The sequence below is a fragment of the Labeo rohita genome, chromosome 4, assembly GCF_022985175.1.
Source record: "Labeo rohita strain BAU-BD-2019 chromosome 4, IGBB_LRoh.1.0, whole genome shotgun sequence".
Taxonomy (NCBI): domain Eukaryota; kingdom Metazoa; phylum Chordata; class Actinopteri; order Cypriniformes; family Cyprinidae; genus Labeo; species Labeo rohita.
In genome coordinates, this window is record NC_066872.1 from 31,982,517 (window position 1) to 32,006,417 (window position 23,901).

The 23,901-nt window shown below is 39.3% G+C and overlaps 1 protein-coding gene across 1 annotated transcript; it reads right to left on the minus strand.

Annotated features, from left to right (window-relative positions):
- Positions 1–6,441: 6,441 nt before the first annotated feature.
- On the minus strand, positions 6,442–23,550 carry nup37 (nucleoporin 37). The gene is made up of 10 exons (XM_051107332.1): positions 23,403–23,550; positions 22,425–22,632; positions 19,678–19,802; positions 18,288–18,360; positions 16,026–16,120; positions 8,669–8,759; positions 8,394–8,575; positions 6,889–6,939; positions 6,704–6,797; positions 6,442–6,629 (listed from the first exon to the last, which is right to left on the minus strand). The coding sequence occupies exons 2-10, from the start codon at positions 22,578–22,580 to the stop codon at positions 6,516–6,518; spliced, it is 981 nt and encodes a 326-aa protein (XP_050963289.1). The 5' UTR covers positions 22,581–22,632; positions 23,403–23,550; the 3' UTR covers positions 6,442–6,515.
- Between the last annotated feature and the right edge of the window lie 351 nt (positions 23,551–23,901).

Here is a 23,901-nt window from a genome sequence, read left to right on the forward strand (position 1 = left end):
TTAAGAGTGAATTATCAACACAGTAATTCAAGTTCCCCCTAAAACATGCAGCTCTTAAAATCCAAGAGCCATACTGGAATAAACCATACCAGGATCAAGTTATTCATATGAAAATTAAAGCAAAAACCATTGTGACCTGGCATGTTATCTGACCATAAACAAAGTAAATTCCTCTACACTGTTCGATCACAGTCTGGCAAGAGAAAAAAGCAAACACAGACATAGCTGCCAAAGAAAGAACGAGTCTACGTGCACGGTGACACTGGTGAGGTCGAGTTAGACTGTGGTAAATATAAAGAGGTGAGAGAGAAATGCTTTGACCGACTCTCAAACCTCACGCCACAGTTTTCCAGTTCAGCAGAAATGGATCAAATGCAGATGTTATGGGGGAAAGACAGTAACTCATACATTTCTGCAAAATTCGTCAGTCAGCAGTCTTGATACATGTCTGATTTAGGTATATACACGCAATCACAAGAAAAATAAATTATATTTATTCAGTATTTGACACATTATCGTGAGGGATTTTACATTTTGACTCTTTCTGCAGGATATATCCAGCAGGTGGCCTCAAGTGACCCTGTTTATGAATGATTCATTGAATCATTTACTTTTAAACGATCATTTAAATGATTTTATTGAAATCATTTACTTTCGAAACACTGATTCATTCTGAAAACACCTGAATGTTTACTCGCAACGGCTAAGTTTACCCGAGGCTTCCTATGGAAGTATTTCCGTTGGCGAAAAAAAAAGAGATAAAGTATGTGCCCACACTGTGTCTAACATGTTAGCTATTTAATATTATTTTGCACAAACGAAATAACTCACTGGTAATAGAGGGTTTGCACTTACGTAACGATTTAGTCAGTTTTCCGGATGCGCGGCCATATTGGCGGACGTAAACAACAGCGCTGATTTCACGGTTAACGTACTTCATGTTGTTCTGCTAATTTATGTTGTCTAAACCACGGAAAAATAAACGTCTAAAAAAAGTTAATAACAAACTTAATTAAGATATTAGCCTAACATTTCACCTACCTGACTGGAAAAGAACAAACACGAATGTTGTCAAGATTCTTGCTTTGGAAATCGTACACTGTAAAAAATAAAAAACACAATTTGTTGAGTCAGCTTAAAATAATTTGTTACCCTGCTGCTTTAAAATTTTAAGTTCAGTCAACTAAAATAAGTTTAGTCAACTTGAGCTTTAGCTGCCTTAAAATTTTAAGTTGATTCAACTCAAATATCTAAGTTGTCACTTAGTATAATTTAACATTTCAAGTTGAATAAACTTTTTTTGAGTTGACTGAACTTAAAATTTTAAGGCAGCCAGGTTACAAATTATTTTAAGTTGACTCAACAAATTGTTTTTTACAGTGTAGTTCAGTTTGGCCAACCACAAACGCCTTTTGTTCCTCAGACAGTTTTTTGCACTCTTCTCCTTAATTTGTTGTAAGCTATAGTACTCCAAATGTTTTCCCCCAGTCTGACAGATTAGTACAGTCCAAAACATGACAATAATTGATGATTTTCTTCAGACATAATCAGCAAAATATGCAAGTTCTGTTCGGTTCAGTGGCATTGTTTACGTTCAGCGCCACCAGTATAAAACACTCAGTTGTGCTGTTGCTGTGATCACCTGTCACCTCGTGGCCACGGCCCAATGTCAGCCATGCTAATATTCGAATTCAGTGCCCTTGCTAGTATAATATTGCTTAAACGCATCATAAATGAATCATCTTTCCTGCTTTGGCTCCAGCAGGAAAAGAGACCGTTTAGTGGATTAGCCCTACTTGTAACAGATTGACAGCTTGTGGTTGCACTACAGATGGTGTAGGAACAACTACGCAACTGTTCCATTCATACTAAAAGATTAGGCTACCAGGTCACAGCATATTCCTCCCTGTTGGCCCCAGCACAGGCCAAACAATCCTCTAGGCGAAACCACAAAGTGAGCAACCAGGTCACTCTGTGCTGGAATTCATTGAGTTCAGGGGTAAATGAGGTTCTATCAGCTGGCTGGCCTTTGTTTGCCTTGAACGCGCTGAAATAACGAATCAGAGAGAAGGTTCGTCACGCAATAATGTAATAAATGTGGGAGAGAGGAGAGGAGCAGACATCTGCTTTCATAAACCAAATTCAAACACTTAATCGTCTCTCGTATCTCATTTTACATGGCGCTCAACCCAACCCACAAATCCCTCTGAAAACCACAGCTTGGATCCGAATCCATCAAGTTAAAAACAAATGTGTGTTGCCATGGCAATATGATAACCACTGATGGTTCCTCTGAAATTCTATCCATGGATCCCAAACACTTGTCACGTCATCAGAACGTAAGCATTTCCTTTTGGTATTGTGGCCACTGTGGAGAGCAACAATCAGGTTCCGGAAGTGAAAAATCACAATTATTTTCCATAAAGAAGTTTGATTTTGAACAATAACTTAGAAATCTTTTAAGGCACACCAACGGTGAGCTACTGGATATCAAATAAGCCTTTGTTGAAGGCATTTGCATTATTATTTAAACATTTTTTAAATAATTCTGTTTAAAAAATGCATTACCTATGCTTCAGAGAAACCAAAAGGACATCCTAGCACCACTCTGAATGACGCAGTTATTTAAATACATTAAAAAGTCATTAAAAAGCCTGTCTTAGCACCACCTGTGGCACTCAAAGATGTGAGTTTGCAGTCGATTCTGAAGGAATTGGGTTCAAGCGGACTAAATGATTGAAGGAGTTCGACATACTTTACCAGAGACAAGTCTGTCGTTTTCATCGGAAGATCGAGTTATAAGATTCTGATTAAACATTACAAGTAAATACATTTACAAAATATATAATATGTTTTCTTTATGTCGACTTTAATGTGCTTACTGCAAGTATTTTTTTCTTAAATGGATAGTTCACGCAAAAATGAAAATTCTGTCATTAATTACTCACCCTCATGTCATTCCAAAGACCTTTGTTCATCTTTGGAACACAAATTAAGATATTTTTGATGAAATTGAAGAGCTTTCTGACTGCATAAACAGCAACGCAACTGACACATTCAGGACCCACAAAGGTAGTAAAAACATTGTTAAAATAGTCCATAGGACATCAGTGGTTCAACCTTTGAACCTTTTTACAAAGCTACGAGAACATTTTTTGTGTGCAAAGAAAACAAAAAATAACAATTTTATTCGACAATTTCTTCTCTTCCGTGTCAGTCTTTAATTATGTTGAATTGTCCATTTTGATGAGTACTCATGTAAACACACTCGGTTACGTCTTATGTGAACGTAAACAGTTTGGAGAATATTGGACATGTATCAGTACACTGCATCCATGCATTAGGTTTTAAAGGGACAGCAGCCTAATTTAATTGCTATTGTCTGTGGCATTGATGTTAATCAAGCAACAAAAGAAAGACAGAAAATCACTCACTGCTCTTGACTGAATAATTTTAATAGCCCTAATAAAGATTCATCTAAATTTATTTATATAAAAACAATTAGCATTATTACGAGGCTTTCGTTTGGTATGCATAACAAACCGAAAGATTAGTTGGACTAACCCTATTACATTTGAAAAATAATAGAGCTTAAAGTGTGTGAAAACGCACTACTTTAGTTGGGTTAGTGAAGGTGAGGTAGCTCATTAGAGTTTTCCCTCTTTTCCTTGCTTTTATTTGCTTTTAAATAGCTTGTCAATGCCTGTGCAAATTTTACTTTCACTTTCGAATTAGCAGCAATTGATTGAATTGACAGCAAAATAGTACGACGAACTAATTTATTAACAAAACGAATACATATACACCATGCTATAGGCCTAATATAAAATAACAAATAACTTATACAAAGTCTAAATATAAATAAGAAACGAATGTTTAAAAAGCTTCCAAAATCATTTTGGATAAACGGCAAAAGTCAAAAGGCCTTCCAAAGTCTAAAACATTTTTTAAAGCAAGCGTTTGTATTTCGTTTCGAAACTAAATCTTTCACCTTTTTCCTCACTCGTCCGCTCGACTCACGTCATAAATGAAATACAACTCTTGCCGCTGATAAGAGATGCGACTGTAGTTCGGCACACTGCACTGTTTAAAGTAAAAAGATCATACTTAATGATGTTAGTTTTAATAAATAAAAAAAATCAAGGATTTTTTTCTGGCATTTCTTTCTTTTTGCCGTATCGAAAACGTACCGAACCGTGACACCACAGTGTCATACCGAACCATGAATTTTGTGAACCGTTACACCCCTAACACAATGAGTTGGAAATATTAGAGAAATGCTTAATAAATGCATTACACTTGCAAATAAACCCATTAGATTTTAGCCGTCTAAATCAACTTTAGATTTAGTCGACTGAACTCTACTCACGTGAACGCCACAGAAGAAATGGTTGAATAAAGTCGTTATTTTTGTTTTCTTCTTGTAGCTTCAAAGTTACAGTGAACCACTGATGTCACATGGACTATTTTAACGATGTCCTTACTACCTTTCTGGGCCTTGAACCTGTCATTTGCATTGCTGTCTATGCAGGGTCAGAAATCTCTTAATTTGTGTTCACAAGATGAATGAATGTCTTACGGGTTTGGAACAACATGAGGGTGAGTAATTAATGACAGAATATCAATTTTTGGATGAACTATCCCTTTAAAACCGCTAAAGAACCGGAATCGTCAAGACGAACCGGAACCAACATTGTTTAAATCTTTACGATAGGCCTACATCACTATACAGCCACTTTTCAGCAACTGGTCGTACTGTGAAAGAAAGTGCAAGCACAAGTCTTGGTCCTTAAAAGACTCCTACTTATCCAGGAGAGCCCTCATGAAAATACATTATCTCCTGGAATCAAAAAGTGCACTCCTTCCTTTTGTTCTTTTCGCTTTGTTTTAAATAGTGAATAGGATTAGGCCTTTAAGCTGTGCGGAAGCTCTCAACCTGGTTGAAGCTGCTTTGATCAAGATGCTTTTTTTCAGTCATTAAAACTACTCGCCAACTTTGGAGGCTTAAGGCATTAGGCCTTTGAAGGAAGGCTTGCATAGTCTTTCTTCATCGTGACAGAGAGCATCTGCTGGAAGATATGCATACGCGTTCTCTATCAGAACACTGCCATCTTTCCTACCAGGCTGAGACTGGATGACTAAAACGTTCCAAATAAAAACCACCATATTCTTCCTATATGATGTATGCTCTAATCGTGAACTAAAAGGCATATTCACAAAACTCTGGCTCACCCCCCACTACTAAATGTAATCCAGCCACCAGATGGCAGTATTGGGTTAAAATCGTCTGCCTAACTAAATATTGATAATTGAAAGTAGATTTTGGGAAGGTGGTCATATTCCCTCAAAGTCCTTTCAGGAATTTCTCAATGCTCTCTCAGAAAGTTATTGTATCCTTTGGAATAGTGTCCCTTGTGTGAGAGTATGTGGAAGAGGCTGACATTGATTTCTCCAAGCTATATGCAGCTGGTCCAGCACCAGCCACGTTCAGCGCTACCAAAGCCTCGTTTCAGACCACATTGAACTTATTCAAACAAAGCCAGCAGACCAGGAGAGCAGTAGCATGTTATGATTGCGGATGGCGGTGGGCTTATGGGCTCCAAGAATCATACAGGCTTGTCTTTCGGGCTTGAAAGAGTGTAGGTTCATTTCTCCCCCCTTCTCTGTGCACCCATTTCAGCCTCACCTTTACACCCAGGCACAATACGCCCTACTGTTACACATGGAGCACATGCAAAAGTCTCAGGAACTGCAAGAAATTTCCTCTTGGACTTGACTTGTTCTCTTGTCATGTGAGGTGACTCTGCAAGAATGTAATGATTTATGAATTAGTAATTAAAACTTAAAGCATGTGTTTTTATTTGTCTTTGATCAAACTGTTCTACCTTTTGGCCTCACACCTTCCTGCCCAAACATAGCACAATTGACCTGAGAGGACCTCTGTTCCCCCTTTATAGAGTCTCCTGTGCTTTTCTTGGGAAAAAAACACAGCTCACGCCGTCTTGTGTTCTCCTTGCACTTCAGTTTCCCATGCTTGTCTTCATCTTCAGGGTTCAACTGTTGAAGCACAAATAGCATTGCGTCCGTCTCCCCCACCACACATGCGTCACGGTCGAGCGAAGGAAGTTCCCCTGTAGCGTTAGGAATGGGACTGCAGATTATTATCAAGTCAATGAAACAGTCTATATGAGCACCTGTACGTTTTTTTTGTCTCACACTCAAGCGTCCTGCAACGAAAACTGCCAGCTCCTGCCGTTTGGCGACCTTTGGCTCAACTTTAAGCCAGCTTGGCAGAACACCACACCAAAAACACTGATACAATGCTTTGCAGAAAGAGGGAAAAAATTGGGGAGAGAGAAAGAGAGTCTTGTTTCCCACAATTGTTAGTCTGAGTTCTAACCCAAGTGACCTATAAAATAAGACACAGTGGAGTACGTACAGTGACAGTGCATGAAAAATACTTTATTTATTGAAAAAGGAAAACAGAAACACTCTCCAGTTGACTTCTGTCCAGGTTACATCTCTGTCATCCAGAAGAACAGCTTTCGGTCCCCACCGATAACACACAGAGGCAGGGTCCTATGCCAGCTTAGACCAGCCCCCACAGATGCAGAACCAATCATCACAGGCTGCAATGACAATTGTATAACTTTGATAATGCAAATCTCAAATCTCAAACAGTAAAGTACATAATTGTACAAACCTGTGGATGGCCAAGATGATGCACCAATAACTGACTGTTGATTTTTCCCGGATAGCCTGTGGTAGCGAAAAGATTCTCATTTGCCCTTGACCATCTGTAGAAGACAGGCCAAAAGGATTATAGTCATGGACGCAGTCCAGCAAATAAAATAATGAAATATCTGATCATTAGTCCAAAAAACATACCTGAAATGTCTCGCCTTGTCAGCATGAGCTGGTCTCTTCTCAAGTGGATAACTACAGGCAAAACACATCAGTGTCATTGACTGACAGTTTAATTCACTCCACCTTTACGTCATGGTCAACAAAACCACTCATTTGAATGTTGTAATGGTGATTTAGTGTGGAGGAGTCCATGTAAGACTTTTAAGGTTTTAAGGCTTGATTCTCTGCGAAGCAGATGTGTTTTGCACATTATGGACAAATTAAATGGAACAGGGGAGCATACAATGTACCTGGGTCATGTCGACCGCACAATAGTTCTGCTTCAAAGGGGTTTAACATGATAAAACCAAGTCTTTTGACACAGAAGAGGTCTTTGCAGTGCTTGATAAGGTACATCCTACAAGTTTCAGAACTTAAAATGTCCTCATCGTCAATAAAAAAGCATTTATGTAATAACGCTCAGAAAGCGGCTCATTTGGATCCAAGGTGCAAGATCGTCTAGTGTTGCCAAGTCCGCGGTTTTCCAGCGGAATTGGGCTACTTTAACACTGTTGCTGCAGGTTGTTTTTGATGTCCGCGGGTTGAAGCGACCCCAGTAATGTCACTATTTAGCCCCTAAAATATGAATTTACTAGAAAAACCCTGACAAAAAAACGTGTATTTTATCCCCGGGAATTCGATTTTTAATGAGGGACTCATTAATGCAATTGGGCTATTTTTGAGTAGTAATTGGGCAGGTTTTTTGTGAAAACCTGGCAACCCTAATGACGTCACCTGGGTGTAGTAGTTTGCATAAACACTACCTCCAGAGCAAGACATCAACAAATAGTCTTCTTCTCACCATAGGCCACTTCACTTCAGTCACTTAACAGCTTGATAAAAACTACAATCACTGCCGCTATCTTGTCTAAACTGGACGACATGATTCGCTTTGACGTGTTTGGTTTAAACAGCTTGTTCGCATCTTTGTACAGATATTAGAAGGATCCCAGCGTAAGGAACAAGTGAATAGTTCATTTTTAATGGTATCCCGGATCATGTCTTGGAGTATTTTGCTTTGTAAATGAGGCACAGTGTCGTGGAAAGTTCACAAACAAACATTTGTTAAAAGATGAAGCGGTACTAGATCTGACTGCAGCTGCATCACATACTTAACGGTAAGTAAATGATTTTATAATGCTTTGTCTGGAAATTTGTTTCATTTTGATCATGATGTCAAAACACTCACATGCAATAGTGAGGGGGTGTTGATACTGTTTTCTATGCAGTGATGTTAGCCAAGCACGTTACTACTGACAATTACTGACAAGCCTTAAAGGACCCGCCCCTGAAACAGGTCGTTTTAGACAGAGTCAGAATGAGTGTTAAAAATAATCATTTTTTCACATATTTATTTGTTCTTGGGGTTCAAGGAACATATTAAAATAATAAAAATCCATGTCATGACCCCTTTAAAAGCAGCTCACTACACAAACATAATGCACCATGAACAATGATTTCAACCACAGAGACAAAGTTGTGTTTACCTGGAGCGGGTAATGTCCCAGATCACCCAATCGTTGGCCACCACAGCTCCAACCTTAATAGTGTTTGTGAGACACCAGTCAGCTGACATGAGCGGCACCTGCCCGCTGTCCAGAGACAGAATGGCGTGTTGTGTAACAAGGTCATAGAACCGTATAGTGCCTTTCTTCTCCGCCACCATCAACTGTATTAAACAAATATATATATCACATCAATAGTTTACATCAAAATCTACATCCTATATGACCGTAAGTTCTGTCAGAGTTTTGCTACTGACCTTAAAGTTGTCCTCAGGATGCCAACAGACACTTACACCAGGGGAACGCAGTCTGAATGAAATGGTTTCATTACCATCAAGGTCCCACACTCTATAAAAAGGAAAGCAACAATATGATCTTTAAAGTATCTGTAATACATGTTCACCACAACATGTATCGTGCATGATGGCCAAAAGATTGTACTTTGATCAAAACAGTGCAAGTTAATTTAATGATAAATGGAGATAAAGTCTCTGAAACTACTAGGGATTGAATCAAGATGTGCACTTTTTGTGTGGATGTTTTTTCCCCATATTAGTTTTCGGCGTTAAGAAATTCAAAATTTAATCCAAATTATTAAGTGGTGCAATAAAGTAGGAGGTCATGGTGTCACAGCAAATGGTTCAGCAACAGGAAAAAATAATGAGCCCATGAATGGGTTATTACATCACCCCTGTCCCCATGTGTTCTTACCCTTTAAAACACACACACACAAACAGAGAAAGTCTGAAAGTAAAAATCAAATGAGTTGGTTGCTAAAAAAAGCACTGTCAGAAACAGGACATTAATCAAAAGCAGCATAACCCTTAAGAACTCAATTAGGTGCACAGAAGGAAGTCTAAAAAAACTAAAAATATCTTCTTGCCAATAAAACATAAACCACTAACCTAAAATAAAAAACACGATGACTGAAGACTACAGAGTTTTGAATACAACTTAAATAGATAAACATTTCAAGCTATTGATGAGAAGACAGTAGGCCTGGGAAAATAAATCAACGCATTGCAAACTGAGATGAAATGATTCTGCATCGATTCGATTCAGAATGCATCACAATTCTCCCTCGAATCGATTCTCTTCTCGAATCAAGCTTAATTTTTAACAGCAGATGGCACTGCAATGCTTTAAAAACAACTGTACTTCGCTTGATTCCAATTCCTTACACACTCGAACCTAAAATAATCATTCATAAAGTTCGAAAAGTTTGAAGCGATTTACAGGAGTGTTCACAGTGGGCTGTTAATTTCGTGTCATAAAAGCATTCTGAGCCGAGATGCAATTACATGACGTTTTTCAATGCTTTTCTTCATGAGCATTTGAGTGTGCGGTTAAAAACTAGATCAGAACGCCATCTGCTGTTATAAACTAAACTCAGAATTGATTCCAGAGAGAATTGCGATGCATCTGGAAAGCCTTAGAAACGATCTACGAATCGCAATGCAACGATTTACTGACGTAGCCCTAAAAGACCGCGGTGATACACTAGAATTCAGGATACTTTGCAATCAAGGTATACATTGCATCAATATGTGTTCCTTAGGAATCAAACCTGTGACTTTGGCGTTGCTAGCACCATGTGGCGTTTTCGCACCACGCAGTTCTAAGAACCAGCATGATGGTTCCTACAGAACCAATTTCCCCCTTGTGCCGTTTCCTGGTTGCAGTTGGAGCTATTTTTGTTGCGTGTCGTAAGTTTCGTGATAACAGAGATGAAATGTAACACACAATTTACGCAAATGAGAAAGCATGAAAATCTTACTAAATCTCCTATGACACCTGGCAGCAATGACAACGCTGCAAAAACAGGCAAATGCAGGTAAAGGTTATCGCTGTTTTCCATGTTTGTGGAGTAAATATTTTTATACTGCTTTTTAAAAATGCTGGGTAGCCAGTGTTTCATATGTGTTTGGCCCATCAGCATACACTTACATCACTGGTAGTTCCTATAGAACTGTTTTAGACCCTACTCTGAAGTAGGAACTACTTTAGATCCCCCAAACAGAGTTCCTAGAACTAAATACATTCCTAGTTCCTGTGGTGCAAACACACCAAAAAGCAGGAAGTTGTAGTTGTAGGGTCCACTAGTTGTAGGGTCTATGAAAAGGTTTCTCCAGTGCGAAAGCCCCTATGCTGTACCAGGTGAACTACAGGAACCGTTGCTTGCAGATGACCTGAAGTTCCACTAAGAAGCAGGACTGCCAATACCACCCAGTGTTTTCTTCCCAGGAACACAAGATTTTCACTCCAAATTTGGCCTCGAAGGAAGTTTGTGAAGGCACGCTAGGGCAAGTACCGATACAGCAAGAGGCCTGCAAGCAGATGCAATAAATCATTTGGACGGAGAAGACTAGAGATCAGATTCTGGATGGTTTCACTGGAGATCAGATCTTGGGTTTACCACATCACAGAGGGCCGAGTGAAGAGAACCACAAGTTCTCTCAAATGAGTTGAAACTGTGGAGGTTTTCTGGGAAAGTGTGGGGGAAGAGAAGGAGAGGGGGGAAAAGAAGCCCTCCATTAATAGGAAAGACGCACAAGCGCTTGGTTGATGAGGTCATTGAGAAGTCTTCATCAAATGAATGCCAAAAGTACTCCAAAGCCTGTCTGAATGTCAACCGTGCAGTTGGGTAGATTAATATCTGCAGCTGGGCGGTACTTGGAGGACATGCCCCATGCTCAACAACTCCCAGACGAGGGTCTTTGCAAGCACCTAAGCTCTGTCCAGCGTTTGTTTGCCAGGAACTCCTGAACTGTCTCCTCTTGTCTGGGGCATCTCTGCTCTGATCAAGCTCCTTTGCTGAGCAGGAGTGAGGTTTTAGACCACACCACACAAACATGGTTAAAACCCCTTTACTCAGAACCCCTCGCCAAGCAAGAGTTCAATTGCACGCAAAACCAAAACCGCCTGCCTTGACAACCACCAGGGTATTCAAGAGGGCGAAAAGTTAGCTCTCTACAATCCTGACAAAGCCAAATGAAGATTAAGACACTAAGCACACAAACACAGTGGGAAGCATCACAGACAACGTGCTACTGCTATTGCGTAAGGCTCTTCAATGACTGACGCAGCATTGTGGAATAACATGCAGCAGCCACGCACAATATGAGTTGAAAGCGAGGGAAGTGTTTGAAGTCACGAAAGATCTAAGAGAGAAAACAAGGGGAGGGTCTGTCTGGCTTGTCTGTGTTTTCCCACACTGCACAACCGGGAAGCTGACCTGAGCATGCGATGTGATTTTTCAGATGGGGCAGGGGTGAGATATGCCGAAATTGAGTTAAGAACTGTTGAAACAAACATTTATGGTGGCGACCCGGTCAGGGACTAATTCCTTGATAGAGATGGTGTGAATAACAGATCTGACCTGACCTGTTTAAACCAACAGTGTTAGTGGTTTTGTTTGCATTCAGGTGCTCTCGGCAGCCAAAACGACACTTTTTTGTGGTCTAGTATAATTTATCAATCATGAAGAGAATAAAAAGTTTAAAACCTCAAACAAAAACAGATGTGAGGCGGACAAAACCAACCCGAAAACACTATCGTCACCAGACTCACTTTATATGACCTAATGGCTCAGTTTCAAAACCTAGTGAGCTGATTCATAGCAGTACTATGAATCAAGAGTACAAGAGGTACATATTCTAAGGTATTTATATGCAACCTTTAGCAGCACTAAGTTGTCCCTTTACTGCCCCAGTAAATGCTGTTGTACCTCTAAAGCAGGGGTGTCCAAACTCAGTCCTGGAGGGCCTCAACACACCTGCCGGGAAGTTTCTAGTATGCCTAGTAAGCACTTGATTAGCTGGTTCAGGTGTGTCTAATTGGGGTTGGAGCTAATCTCTGCAGGACACCTGCCCTCCAGGACCAAGTTTGGGCATGCCTGCTGTAAAGGTTTTGCAGACAACCTCTGAAGGTATCACGTGTGCCTTTGGAAGGGAGTCGTAAAAACTTAGCAGTAACATTTTGCCACCTTCCAAGAGACCTTGTGTTAGTAAAATTCGATACTAAAAGTATCCTTCTTAGAAAGAACTCTAAGGCCAAACTCTACTGTCGGGTCCTTGAAGACCATCTTCCTACAGAGTTTAGAGTGGACATAAGACACATTTTCTGCCAATTTTATGTTAATCTGAAGTACTTATAGCAGGGGTGTCCAAACTCAGACCTGGAGGGCCGGTGTCCTGCTCCAACTTGCCTCAACACAACTGCCTGGTAGTTTTTAGTATGCCTAGTAAGACCTTGATTAGCTTGTTCAGGTGTTGGAGCTAAACTCTGCAGGACAGTGGCCCTCCAGGACTGACTTTGGACACCCCTGATGTAGGGGTGTGCGATAATGACAAAAAAAAAAAAAAAAACTCTCTATATATTTCCAGAAATTTAGTTGATGATAATTACACGATATTTTGTCAGGTTTAGGACTGCCATGGACAGCTGACTCCTAAAGCTTTTGATTTTCTTCATATTCTGAAAGATGGTGCAGGAGTAACAGAAATTAAGTTTCGAGTTTAAATAGATTTTTACCCTTTTTGGGCATTTTTACCTTTATAAGGCCAGTTTTTTTCCAACCCAATTAAATGTATGCATCATCTTTTGTGTCAAATTTTTACATTTGATCAATAAATTCGGATAGTACTGATATTCAAAATGATTTGGGGGAAAAATACTGCGTAAAAATTAAATATACTTTAAATATAAACCAAAAATTGCCATTAGATGGCATCAAGTTTCACTGGGTCATTCATTCAATTGATTCATTCAAACGCTGATTCATTCATTAATGAAACAATCATGTGTTGCTCAAAGATGCAAAACAGTTCTGCTGTGGCTTTGTTTGAAAATATTTTCATTGACGAAATAGAGCAAAAACCAGGAACTTGTTTCTAAAATGTAATGTCCTGCAGTAGTCTGACCTACATCTCATAGCGTATGAGATATATGTACACCTCCTGAAGGCATGCTGTGGGAGGAGCTAAAGAGTCATGAACACGCAATTTTCCGTAACTTCAATGAAGCACGTTGATAGGCGTGCTTTTGCTCTCGCTCTAGTTGTTGTGTACATGCACTTTTCCAGGAGAAGTGCCCATACAAGAAATTTCGCCATTTATGACGTCATACAGGACCATACTAGAAACTCAAAAAGAGAACCCTAAAAGAGCGGCACAGAAACACTTCATGATACGTCCAACTCATTCTTTGAGACTTTAGTCATGTTTAGCATGAGAATCCAACTCTTTAGCAGTGTAAAGAAGTCTGAATGCTTAAAATAGCACTTGAAATCTCCAGCCTGTTCCAACACAACTATCTGTAGAGAGGCACACCAGGAGGTTAGGAATCATTTTGTAGCTAAATCTCCATTGCCCATCACATGAGGAGTTCTATTTGTGTACCAGGTAGAGACCTATGTTCCAAATAAGTAACTTATGATGTTCTATTTTGGGTCGAACCCCTTTTCTATCCTACGGAACTGTTGCCACAAAACAACAACTCTCTCTGTACCCGTCTTCCTATGGAACTGCAGGTATGCCTCATTCTCCTAATGTAAACTCTGTCAACTCAGCATTTCCTTGTGTGACCTGCACTCCCTAAAGTAATCTGTAGGTGGCACTGAGGCCTGCAACACTACTATAGCAAAAACCTGCTCTGATCTTCAAAGGAAACAGGTTGCAGTCTTTCCCCGGCGCACACACAGAATTACGTAACGCTAAAGGAGATCTGAAGCAGTTTGAAATCAAGGCGATGCTACGATTGAGGTGGTTGATCAAACCCTCAGTGGCGATATCTTAAAAGGCAGGCATGATAAAATTTAAATACCGATGTGGAGAACAACCCTGCTGAAAAGAACAGCATGAATTTCGATTGGTCTGCTTACGGAGGCTGCAAGTTAAGTGGTAGCCTAGTAGTGAGTCCAGCATCCTTAACATATGCTGCTGACCAGAACAGGTGGTCTTTTTAACAGGGAAGGTGTGTCATACATGCATAAACTTTCCAGCTGAGAGCCACATCTGTATCAAAAGCTCAGTTTGTGTGGCCTGACTGGAAAAGGTTCATTCTCTTTCTCGAACACTAACCTGATCTTTCTCTTGTTCCACCTCGCTGTTCCTCCTGCGTCCCATATTTTCCCAACGTGACAGAATTTAAATCTTTCTGCAGATGGAGCGCTCTACTGTTTTCTCTGGCTCCACAGGAGAGGGAGACTGAGGCTTATGGCGGATGTTTCCTGCTTCGATCCCTTCAGTGGCCCCTCTGCTCTCCCACCAAACACACTATCTCTGACACAAAATCTACTGACCAAAGCTACGTATATCAGCTATCTGTATCTAAATTCTAATGGGCATGTGTAAACTACGGTTTTGGCGGGCACTCTGGGTAACATCTGGCTGCTTTCCTTATGAGCACGACCACAGCAAGACACCAAATCTCAAATCATGATATCAAATCTCTCATTTGAGCTGGCAGTTCAGTATTGGTAATATATGGTAACTGCAGTGGTTTGCACCTTACTGTGCTGTCGGGTGGGCCATGATTTATTCATAAGAGTTGGTTATTACTTAATCAAAATAATAGGCTGCTTCTAACTGGGCCAGTCTTAGGGGTGTTAGGGATTACAAAAGGGTTTTCAGCACATCCAGGTTCCAGCAGAGAAGCCCATTATTGCCGAAGCTGCAAATTTGAAACGGTCTCACCCCTGACTATGATAAAGATCTGTGATTCCTCCTTTAATTACAGGCTGAAGTTCCACCAACATCAATAAAACAGCTGTGAGAAGAGCCACGGACCCAGCGCACTCCAATTCTCAATGTTGCACCACCCAGATGATGAGTGTATGAAAACATTATTGCAACGCAATGGGTCAGTGCTGACATTAGTTCACATGCTGACACTGGCGGAAATGCGCTGGATTCGAAACAGATCCTGAAACAACCCAGCGCAGATGTGGAATGACATGAAAGATGATGGTTAATATCAAGAAAGGGATACAGAAATGGCAAAAGCACCTGATCATGTCAAACTTTAAGACGTATATCATAAAATTCTCATGGCGAGGTCTGCATAACGGATCCAATAGCTCAATTTTGGACGCCTATAAGGAAAACTACCGTCTTGGTGCTCGTCCACCTTGAAGCCATTAGGGTTTGCAAGCTGGGAAGAGAAAGGCCAGGCCATTGAGTTGTGGCAGGCCACAGCGCTGCAACATCCAGGTGTGTCAGTTACACGGTTCTGACGCAAAAGGGAAGACCCGAGACTCCAGGAGTGCTCTCTTACATTACCTCTGACTGCCAGGAAACCGCACTTACCTCAGTGGCTGATTGGTGGGGCCACATTCGAGGAGCTCGTTAACTGTGGCCGTGGAGAGGAAAAGCCACGGCTGCTGATTGGATTTCCACGTTTAACCAATTACTTAGAAAAACTCTGCGAGCAAGTGGTGGTTGACGCTTACGCAGAGCAACGGCGAGCCGTGTTGTGTTTAGTGTCGAGTTTCAGTGTGGAAATTTGGTCAAGACTTTCTGCATCATTAACAGAGAACAGAACGCGCTCACACACACACACGCACAAGTATTTCACTTTCTCACACTCATACACTCGGACTGCAGCGCAACTAACCTGCAAGTGTGGTCATCGCTGACAGAGGCTATTCGCTTTCCTTCTGCAGGCTCAAACACTAGATGATTGATGTAGCTGGTGTGGCCTTCAATCACCTAGGCAACACAAGAAATCATAGAAATCAAATACAACGTTCATACACTGAATAGTCAGCCAAGGACAAAAAGAAACGTTACTGTACAAATGGGTGTACAATAAGGCTACAGCTGATATTATATTGATATTTTTCAGCTTTTTGGGCCTCATTCATGAAACACAGGCAGAACGAATTTTTGTGTAATCGTTCGGAAAACCGCTCGGACGTAAACTTTCAAATTAATGAAAATGTTTGTATTTTCAAAATGTTAGTTGCTACGAAAGAAATGTACACCTGCTCTCTACCACATGCAAATGGTGCGTAAAACGTTCTGTGTTCTTTTTGGCAAACTGACGGCACTGAATTTTGATGCGCTGCCATAATAATATTTTACAAATTTGTTTGCTCTCTTTTTTTGTAGCTAAGAGTTGCTAACAGTTCAACTTTGGGTAAAACGCAGTCACTTTTTACCTAGCCTCAGATGCCACACCCACGTACCGTTGGCTGAACTTTTAATGCATTCGTCACGCAAAAGTGGAAACTCTTCAGAAGTCATCATTGGATTGGTTAAATTATACAGAATTTCCAGGAGATGTGTGTGTCGTGTTCTTTAACGTTCAGCCTGGAGACAAAGAAGCTGTGATGCCAAGCCCCCTCACAAAAGAAGAAAGCCGTTGTGTAGGGCTGTCACGATTTCTTCATTCATTTCAGGTACTCGTTTTTAAAAAATCCTCGACTGCATTTTGCCCGTCTCAACATTTCAGGATTTTTCTTCATATAATGGACTGCTATGGTGCCCTGAGTTTGAACTTCCAAAATGTAGTTTAAATGCGGCTTCAAACAATCCCAAATGCGGTTGTAAACAATGCCAGCCTAGAAAGAAGGGTCTTATCTAGCAAAACGGCCGGTTATTTTCAGTCAAAAATGTATAATATTTTAATCTCAAACGCTCATCTTGTCTAGCTCTGCCTGAACTCTGTGTATTCTGTTTCAAGACAGTGAGGGTATGTCGAAAAACTCCAATTGTATTTTCTCCCTCAACTTCAACGCTGCAGAAGTACCAACGTGAACATGCAAAGAAGATCAAACACCATTAACAAAAAAGGTAAAACAGTGATATAGTACGATTTTGAAGTTTAAGGACAACATGAGATGTGAGTTTTTCGACATAGCCTAACTGTTATGAACTGGAAAAAACAGTTCAAGACAAGATGAGCGTTTGACATTAAAAATTTTATAAATTGTATTATTTTATGGTTATTATTATTTTTACCGATCGTTACGCTAGATAAGAGCCTTCTTCCTCGGCTGAGATCGTTTGCAACCGCATTTGGGATAGTTTGAAGCCGCATTCAAACTGCATTTGGAAGTTCAAACTCGGAGCACCATTGTCCACTATATGGAGAAAAATGCTGAAATGTTTTCCTCAAAAAACATAATTTCGTTAGGACTGAAGAAAGAAGGGGAAATGACAAAAGGGTGAGTACATTGTCAATTTTTGTTCTGGAAGTGGCCTTCTCCTTTAAACAAAGGTGTATTTTTGTAGAGTAATTTACAACAGCTTCAAACGTGACTCAACCAATCAGAATCAAGGACTGGAACTATCCGTTTTATTTACCTTATTCCTCAGTAACCGATGAGTGGCGCCATGAAGGATTCTAACTTCCATTTGGGTGCTTTCGTGTTCCGGTCTCCATAGAAATCCATGTTAAAATGGACTGAGTTGAAACTTTTTCAATATAGTTAAATATAAAATTGCGTGCAGGTTTAACATTATATTATCGGCTCGGAAAAAAATTTAAGAAACACCAGAGACCAGAAATGTAAAGCACCGCTCCAGTCAGGCGAGACTTCCGTGTTCAGAAAAAAGGAGGATAATCTGATGTTTACGAAGCATTTGTGAATCTGGAGGAGAGTTTTCGATAAGGTCTGTTTTAAGTGCAAATTTACTCATATATTTACGCAAGTTTGATGAATGAGGCCTTTTGACAGTATTCTTTTAAAAGTGATGATGCTCATGGATAAGTCAATCAAACGTCATTTGAATTGATTCGAACTGTTTGATTCACGGAATATTCTTTCATCAGCATTTATTTTTTTACATCCAATTAAAAGCACAAAAAATCATTTTGATATTTACACATCATAGCAAATATATTGGTGTATACAGGAGAAGAGAAAGCTACCTTAACATCACAATTGTTTTGATGATCAGATCTCCACAGCCTAATTTTTCTGTCAGCCGCTGCGGTGCAAAACCTAAAATGACCAAAAAAAGCATAAAATAATACACTGCATTTAGTCACCATCATGTACGTGGGTGTGTAACAAACCACAGTCATAAGATAAAACGCTGGAGAGATTACAAATGTTAAATACAAACAACCAAAGTCAGAATTTCATCACGCCATTTTCACATTTGTCTGTTCAAAATCCAACCAAACCTAATAAAACAGCTCTGCCACTAATCAGCAGCAGCAATTATTCACACAATTACACTAACTCACCTCTGACAAGAAAAACACTTTTAGTTAGAGAGTCGCACGCACGTTTTTATGTTACCATACCACACACAGACACAAAATCGTCTTCCGTCTTATAACAAATAAAATAAAAATCACACGAAAGGTCCGATTACCATCACATAGTTCTATCAACATGTTCATTTGCGAGTTGTCTTTGGCTAGATTGTTGCGCAGATGGCGTAACATCACAACGGTACCAATCATTTACATGCCAGCAGTACCAGCAGGCAACGAGTCAACCTGTCAATAACCTCTGACTCCGTGTCAACCCACATGCGCAGGAAACCTTAATAAGATCTCTAGTACTCCGTTCCCAAGAGGTACACCTACAGTGAAGAAGAAAATAAACCCAAATAAAGGGCAGCGCACACAGTTGAGCACGCTACACCTTCCGCCCTGACCGCAGCATGGCCAGGAAATAACTCTGCCCTTCCCATGCTGCTAAACCTACAGGAAACTTCCCTACCGGGAGCAGAACCCTCCCAAGTTCACAGCTTAACGAAGGACATGTCAGACTGACAACATCTTATTAGACTCTTGATACAAACCAGATCAAGCTACAGCTGTGACAGACACTTTCCACTGCTTGACATGAACATACAAATCTCGGTAATGAATCGATCCCTGGAAAACGGCTCTCTCAGTGATAAAAGCGTATTCTGAGAAAGCACATTTGTTTGAACAAAAATGAGTATGTTTGTACGTGTGTGGTAAAATATCTCAGCTCTCAAATATCCCAATTGACTGGAAGGGAAATTCAATAGTGCAATACAGAAAAAGCGTATTTATCTAACATTTAAAGGAATATCAGAATTTGTGCGGTAAAATAAATCAATTATCATATACTGTGTCTGAGCCTTTAATGAAAGGAAGGAACCCGGTCATAGATGAAGAACTGTATGGTGTCTGGCATCGAGATCTGCGCTCCTTCCATACATCATCATAATTCCACCTCTTATATTACACACACAAAGTCACATTATAATCCATCAGTTTGATTTGGTTTCTCCCCTATGTTAAAAAAAAAAACAGCACACGCTTAAAGTCGTACCTGATGACCTGAGGGAGCTTGTCCAGACGCGTTTCAGGGCTCCACGCGATAGCATCTACACGCACTCCATGCACGAACACTTGCAAAGAAGTGAACTCTACATCCTCGACCTCTGTGTCTTCCTCCTGCACAAACACAAATCACAAGACTGTGGGCATCTGTTGGATAGGCACCATCCTGGTGCTTTCTCTTATATTTGGGTTATATTCAGAACAGCATAATATTTGTGTACAATGAATACAATGTACATAGTCTGTGTCCAAAATCGCACTGAGAAGGTATTATATGAGTATGTCTGTGTGTAGTAATTTCCCAGATTACTACAAAATTTGTAGTACACAATGCTGTATCTCATAATTCCCATAATCCCATAAAATTACTTGTCCTTCAGTTGTATAATTTAAAGGACTAGTTCATCCAAAAATGAAAATTCTGTCATTAATTACTTACCCTTTTGTCATTCCAAACCTGTAAGACCTTTGTTTATCCAGTGTTGGGGAAAGTTACTTTTAAAAGTAATGCATTACAATTTTGCGTTACTCCCTGAAAAAGTAACTAATTACGTTACTTAGTTACTTTTTATGGAAAGTAATGCGTTGTGTTACTTTTGCATAAAATGGGATTAAATATTACAGGATATTTGTTTTTTTAAACATATTTAATTATTGCAGGGTTGCGGTCATATTCTGAGTTTGCATTTCACTGTTACTGAATCTGTTTTTTGTGAGTGAGATGAATTAATGCATGTTCACATTTAGTCTAGAATGAAACATCATGTTTACTCCCAATTTCCCGACAGGAGATTTGTCAATCAATAAATGGGGAAAAAAAGTAACTGCCGTTACTTATTTGAAAAAGTAACTCAGATATTTTCTTAGAAATTCAAAAGTAATGCGTTACTTTACTAGTTACTTAAAAAAAGTAATATTATTACATAACTCGCGTTACTTGCAATATGTTACCCCCAACACTGTGTTCATCTTCAGAAAACAAATTAAGATTGTTGATTAAAGTCATTATTTTTGTATGCTTTGCGCACAAAAAGTATTCTTGTAGCTTTATAAAATTAAGGTTGCACCACAGATGTCACATGGACTATTTTAATGATGTCCTTACTACCTTTCTTACCCTTGAATGTGTCAGTTGTGTTGCTGTCTATGCAGGGTCAGAAAGTTCTCAGATTTCATCAAAAATATCTTAATTCATGTTCCAATGAAATAAGGTCTTTGGAATTACTCACAAAAGGGTGAGTTTAACGGGTGAGTTTAATCAATGGCAATTTTCATTTTTGGGTGAACTATCTCTTTGATAAACTAGTGTGATGAATGAACAGAATACAATATAATGCTTTTAGGAATCACTTTAAGTTTATTTCAAACTTTCAATATATAATAATGAAATTTACATTCAATGTGCAAGTTTTGGTTGGTTGGATGCAAAATATTTTGCCAGTACACAGCTAATGTTTAATGGTGGTCAATAGGAAGCAACACTTTTCTGGTATGGCTAACATGACCATCCAATCCTTGACCCCTTGGTTTTACGAACCATTTTAAAAAATAATTTCAAGTGTATATTGCAAAGTATGCTAGTAATCCTTTCTGAACACAGCCTTTGAGTTTCATGTAATGCTGCTTTCTCGCCATGTTGTAATTACCACAGGCTCAAGATGACAACCCATGACTTTCTGTTTGGGGCTGTTCACATCCTCAGACTGGAAATTATGCGTTTCTATCCACCGTTTTTCTTCTCGTAAGAGCGGGTGCAGCCATTTGTAAATTTTATGGGTCTGGCTTCCACTCTCATCCACGTCCAGCTATTTCTAGCTGTACAAAGCAGCTAATTTTGCTGCTTGATATTGCAAACTGGTGTGTCTTACCATATTATTTTAATGTATTATCTTAACTATGAGCACACTGGTTTGTAGTGCAAACAGTTTCTTTGTTTACTGCACATTGTTATTCTTCTCGTTATTTCCCTGTAGTGGATAATGAACTGGACGTCTCACCCATAGGCTTACTTCCATACTGAAGAAAAAGGTAGATAGCACCACTATCAAAGCCTAAATGAAATAGCGGTCACATGATACAAGTAGGCGCTCTTAGAAAAACCCCATCTTACAAGCTGTAATTACGAGTTCTAGGAGGACATGAATGCTTTTTGTATGTTGAAACCTTGAAATTATAGTAATTTCAGCATGGCGTGAATGGACCTTAAGCATGGATGCTTTGTGGGTAAAAAGTGTGATTGCTTGAGCCTGCCAGAAAGGACTCAGTCCTGGCATTCCAATTCACATACTATCCACTAAACAGTATCCAAGATTAGCTATCTTGAAAACTATTCAGGGAGGACAGTATTATGCATTTTAGGATGCTGTAGTGTTTAGTTTCACCAACGAAAATTAACAGTGGTTTTATTGTAGTAAAAGTGTAGTAACCATGTTTTTTGGGGCATATTAATTACTATTTGATGTATAATCACAGTTTTACTACAAATACCATGGTTAAACTATGGTTAGTGTAGCAAAACCATGGTTAATTTGTGGTTATCATAGTTTAACTATAGTAACCATGTTTTTTTTTTGGTTTTACTTGTAGTAAAACCATGGTTAATTTTCATAAGGGCTGAACTGGTTCGTCACTGTTCAAATCATAGACAGGTGTGTTGGAGCAGGACTGTGAGGTACATCTCCAGATGGTTAGCACTCTTGCCACACACTGATCAGTCTGGTGGATTACTGTACTTACCTTAAAACGACAAGTGCCCACGACCACATACTGGTTTCCTCCATACGCCAGAAGTGATGCAGGTAAGCCACAGTCAAATGGACTGAACTCCACTACATGAACATAGTCCTCACAGGGCACTGTGTACGTTGCAGAGCGAACTGTTTCATCAGGCATCTTCCATCAAACGAATCTTTGCTGACTGGATGAAATGGAGTTACATTCCACTCTAAATTATAAGTAACATGGAGAAACACAAAATTAACACAAAAATGCATTTTACTTGAGGAAAATGCTATAGTTGTTAACAAAAAAAAAAAAAGTGCAAGAAGTGTAATCTGATATGATGTAATGTGATAATATGTGACCCTCGACCACAAAACCAGTATTAAGAAGCAAAGGTATATTTGTGGCAATAGCCAACAATACACTGTATGAGTCAATTAGGTAAGTAAAGATCATGTCCCATTAAGATATTTTGTAAATTTCCTACTATAAATATATTCAAACTTCATTTTTGATTAGTAATATGCATTGCTAAGAACTTAATTTGGACAATTTTAAAGGCGATTTTGTCAATATTTTAATTTTTTGCACCCTCAGATTCCTGATTTTCAAATAGCTCTTATCCTAACACACCATACATCAAAGGAAAGCTTATTTATTCTTCTATATTAACTTTCAGATGATGCATAAATCTAAATTTAAAAAAAAAAGACCCTTATGACTGGTTTTGTTGTCCAGGGTCACAAATGTGTGCTTTCCAGACATTGCTTTAGTTAAGAAAGTTTCCAACATTTAACAGATGTACATTTTTAAAATAAAATAAACACTAAAACTTAACATCTACTGTACCTCACATACGTTATCATAATAATAAACATATAACACTTTATATTTCTCTCTACGGTCTCCATTTCACTGTCGAAGTTATAAATGAACTACACTTAGAGACAGCATGCGTGTTAAAAATAAGCATTAAAGCTTTATATGACAAACCTGAGATAATTTTATGAACTCAGTTGATCGTCTAGCCGAGAAAGTGAGTTCTGGTGCATTAAAAAAACCCATGCGGTGCTTGTTCTCAGCGCGCTTTCTGATCACGTGATCGCGTTTGTTTACTTCCAGGTTAGTGACGCAATCGTGACGCTGGCACTAAGAAATATTAGGAAAGACGGGCGAATGTGCTTTGACTGGTGTTAGAAACAAAGCAAAACAAAAAACACGCATTTACGCACGTCTGTAATTTATTTTACATGTTAATTTTACCCCTTTACACACTAATAAATGGTTTTGTTTGCTAGTTTGTGTAGACATGATATGACATGAATGAAATAATATGTACTCCTCCTGCACTCATATAAACGGGTTTTTTTCTTCGCATCACTGCTCGAGTTTTCTTTCTTTTCTTGTCAGCAATCGACACTCATACGCGCTGTGTTTTTAAACAAAACGGGACTGTCCTGTTTCCGTTTGGCGGGGGCGTGGCTAACGCATC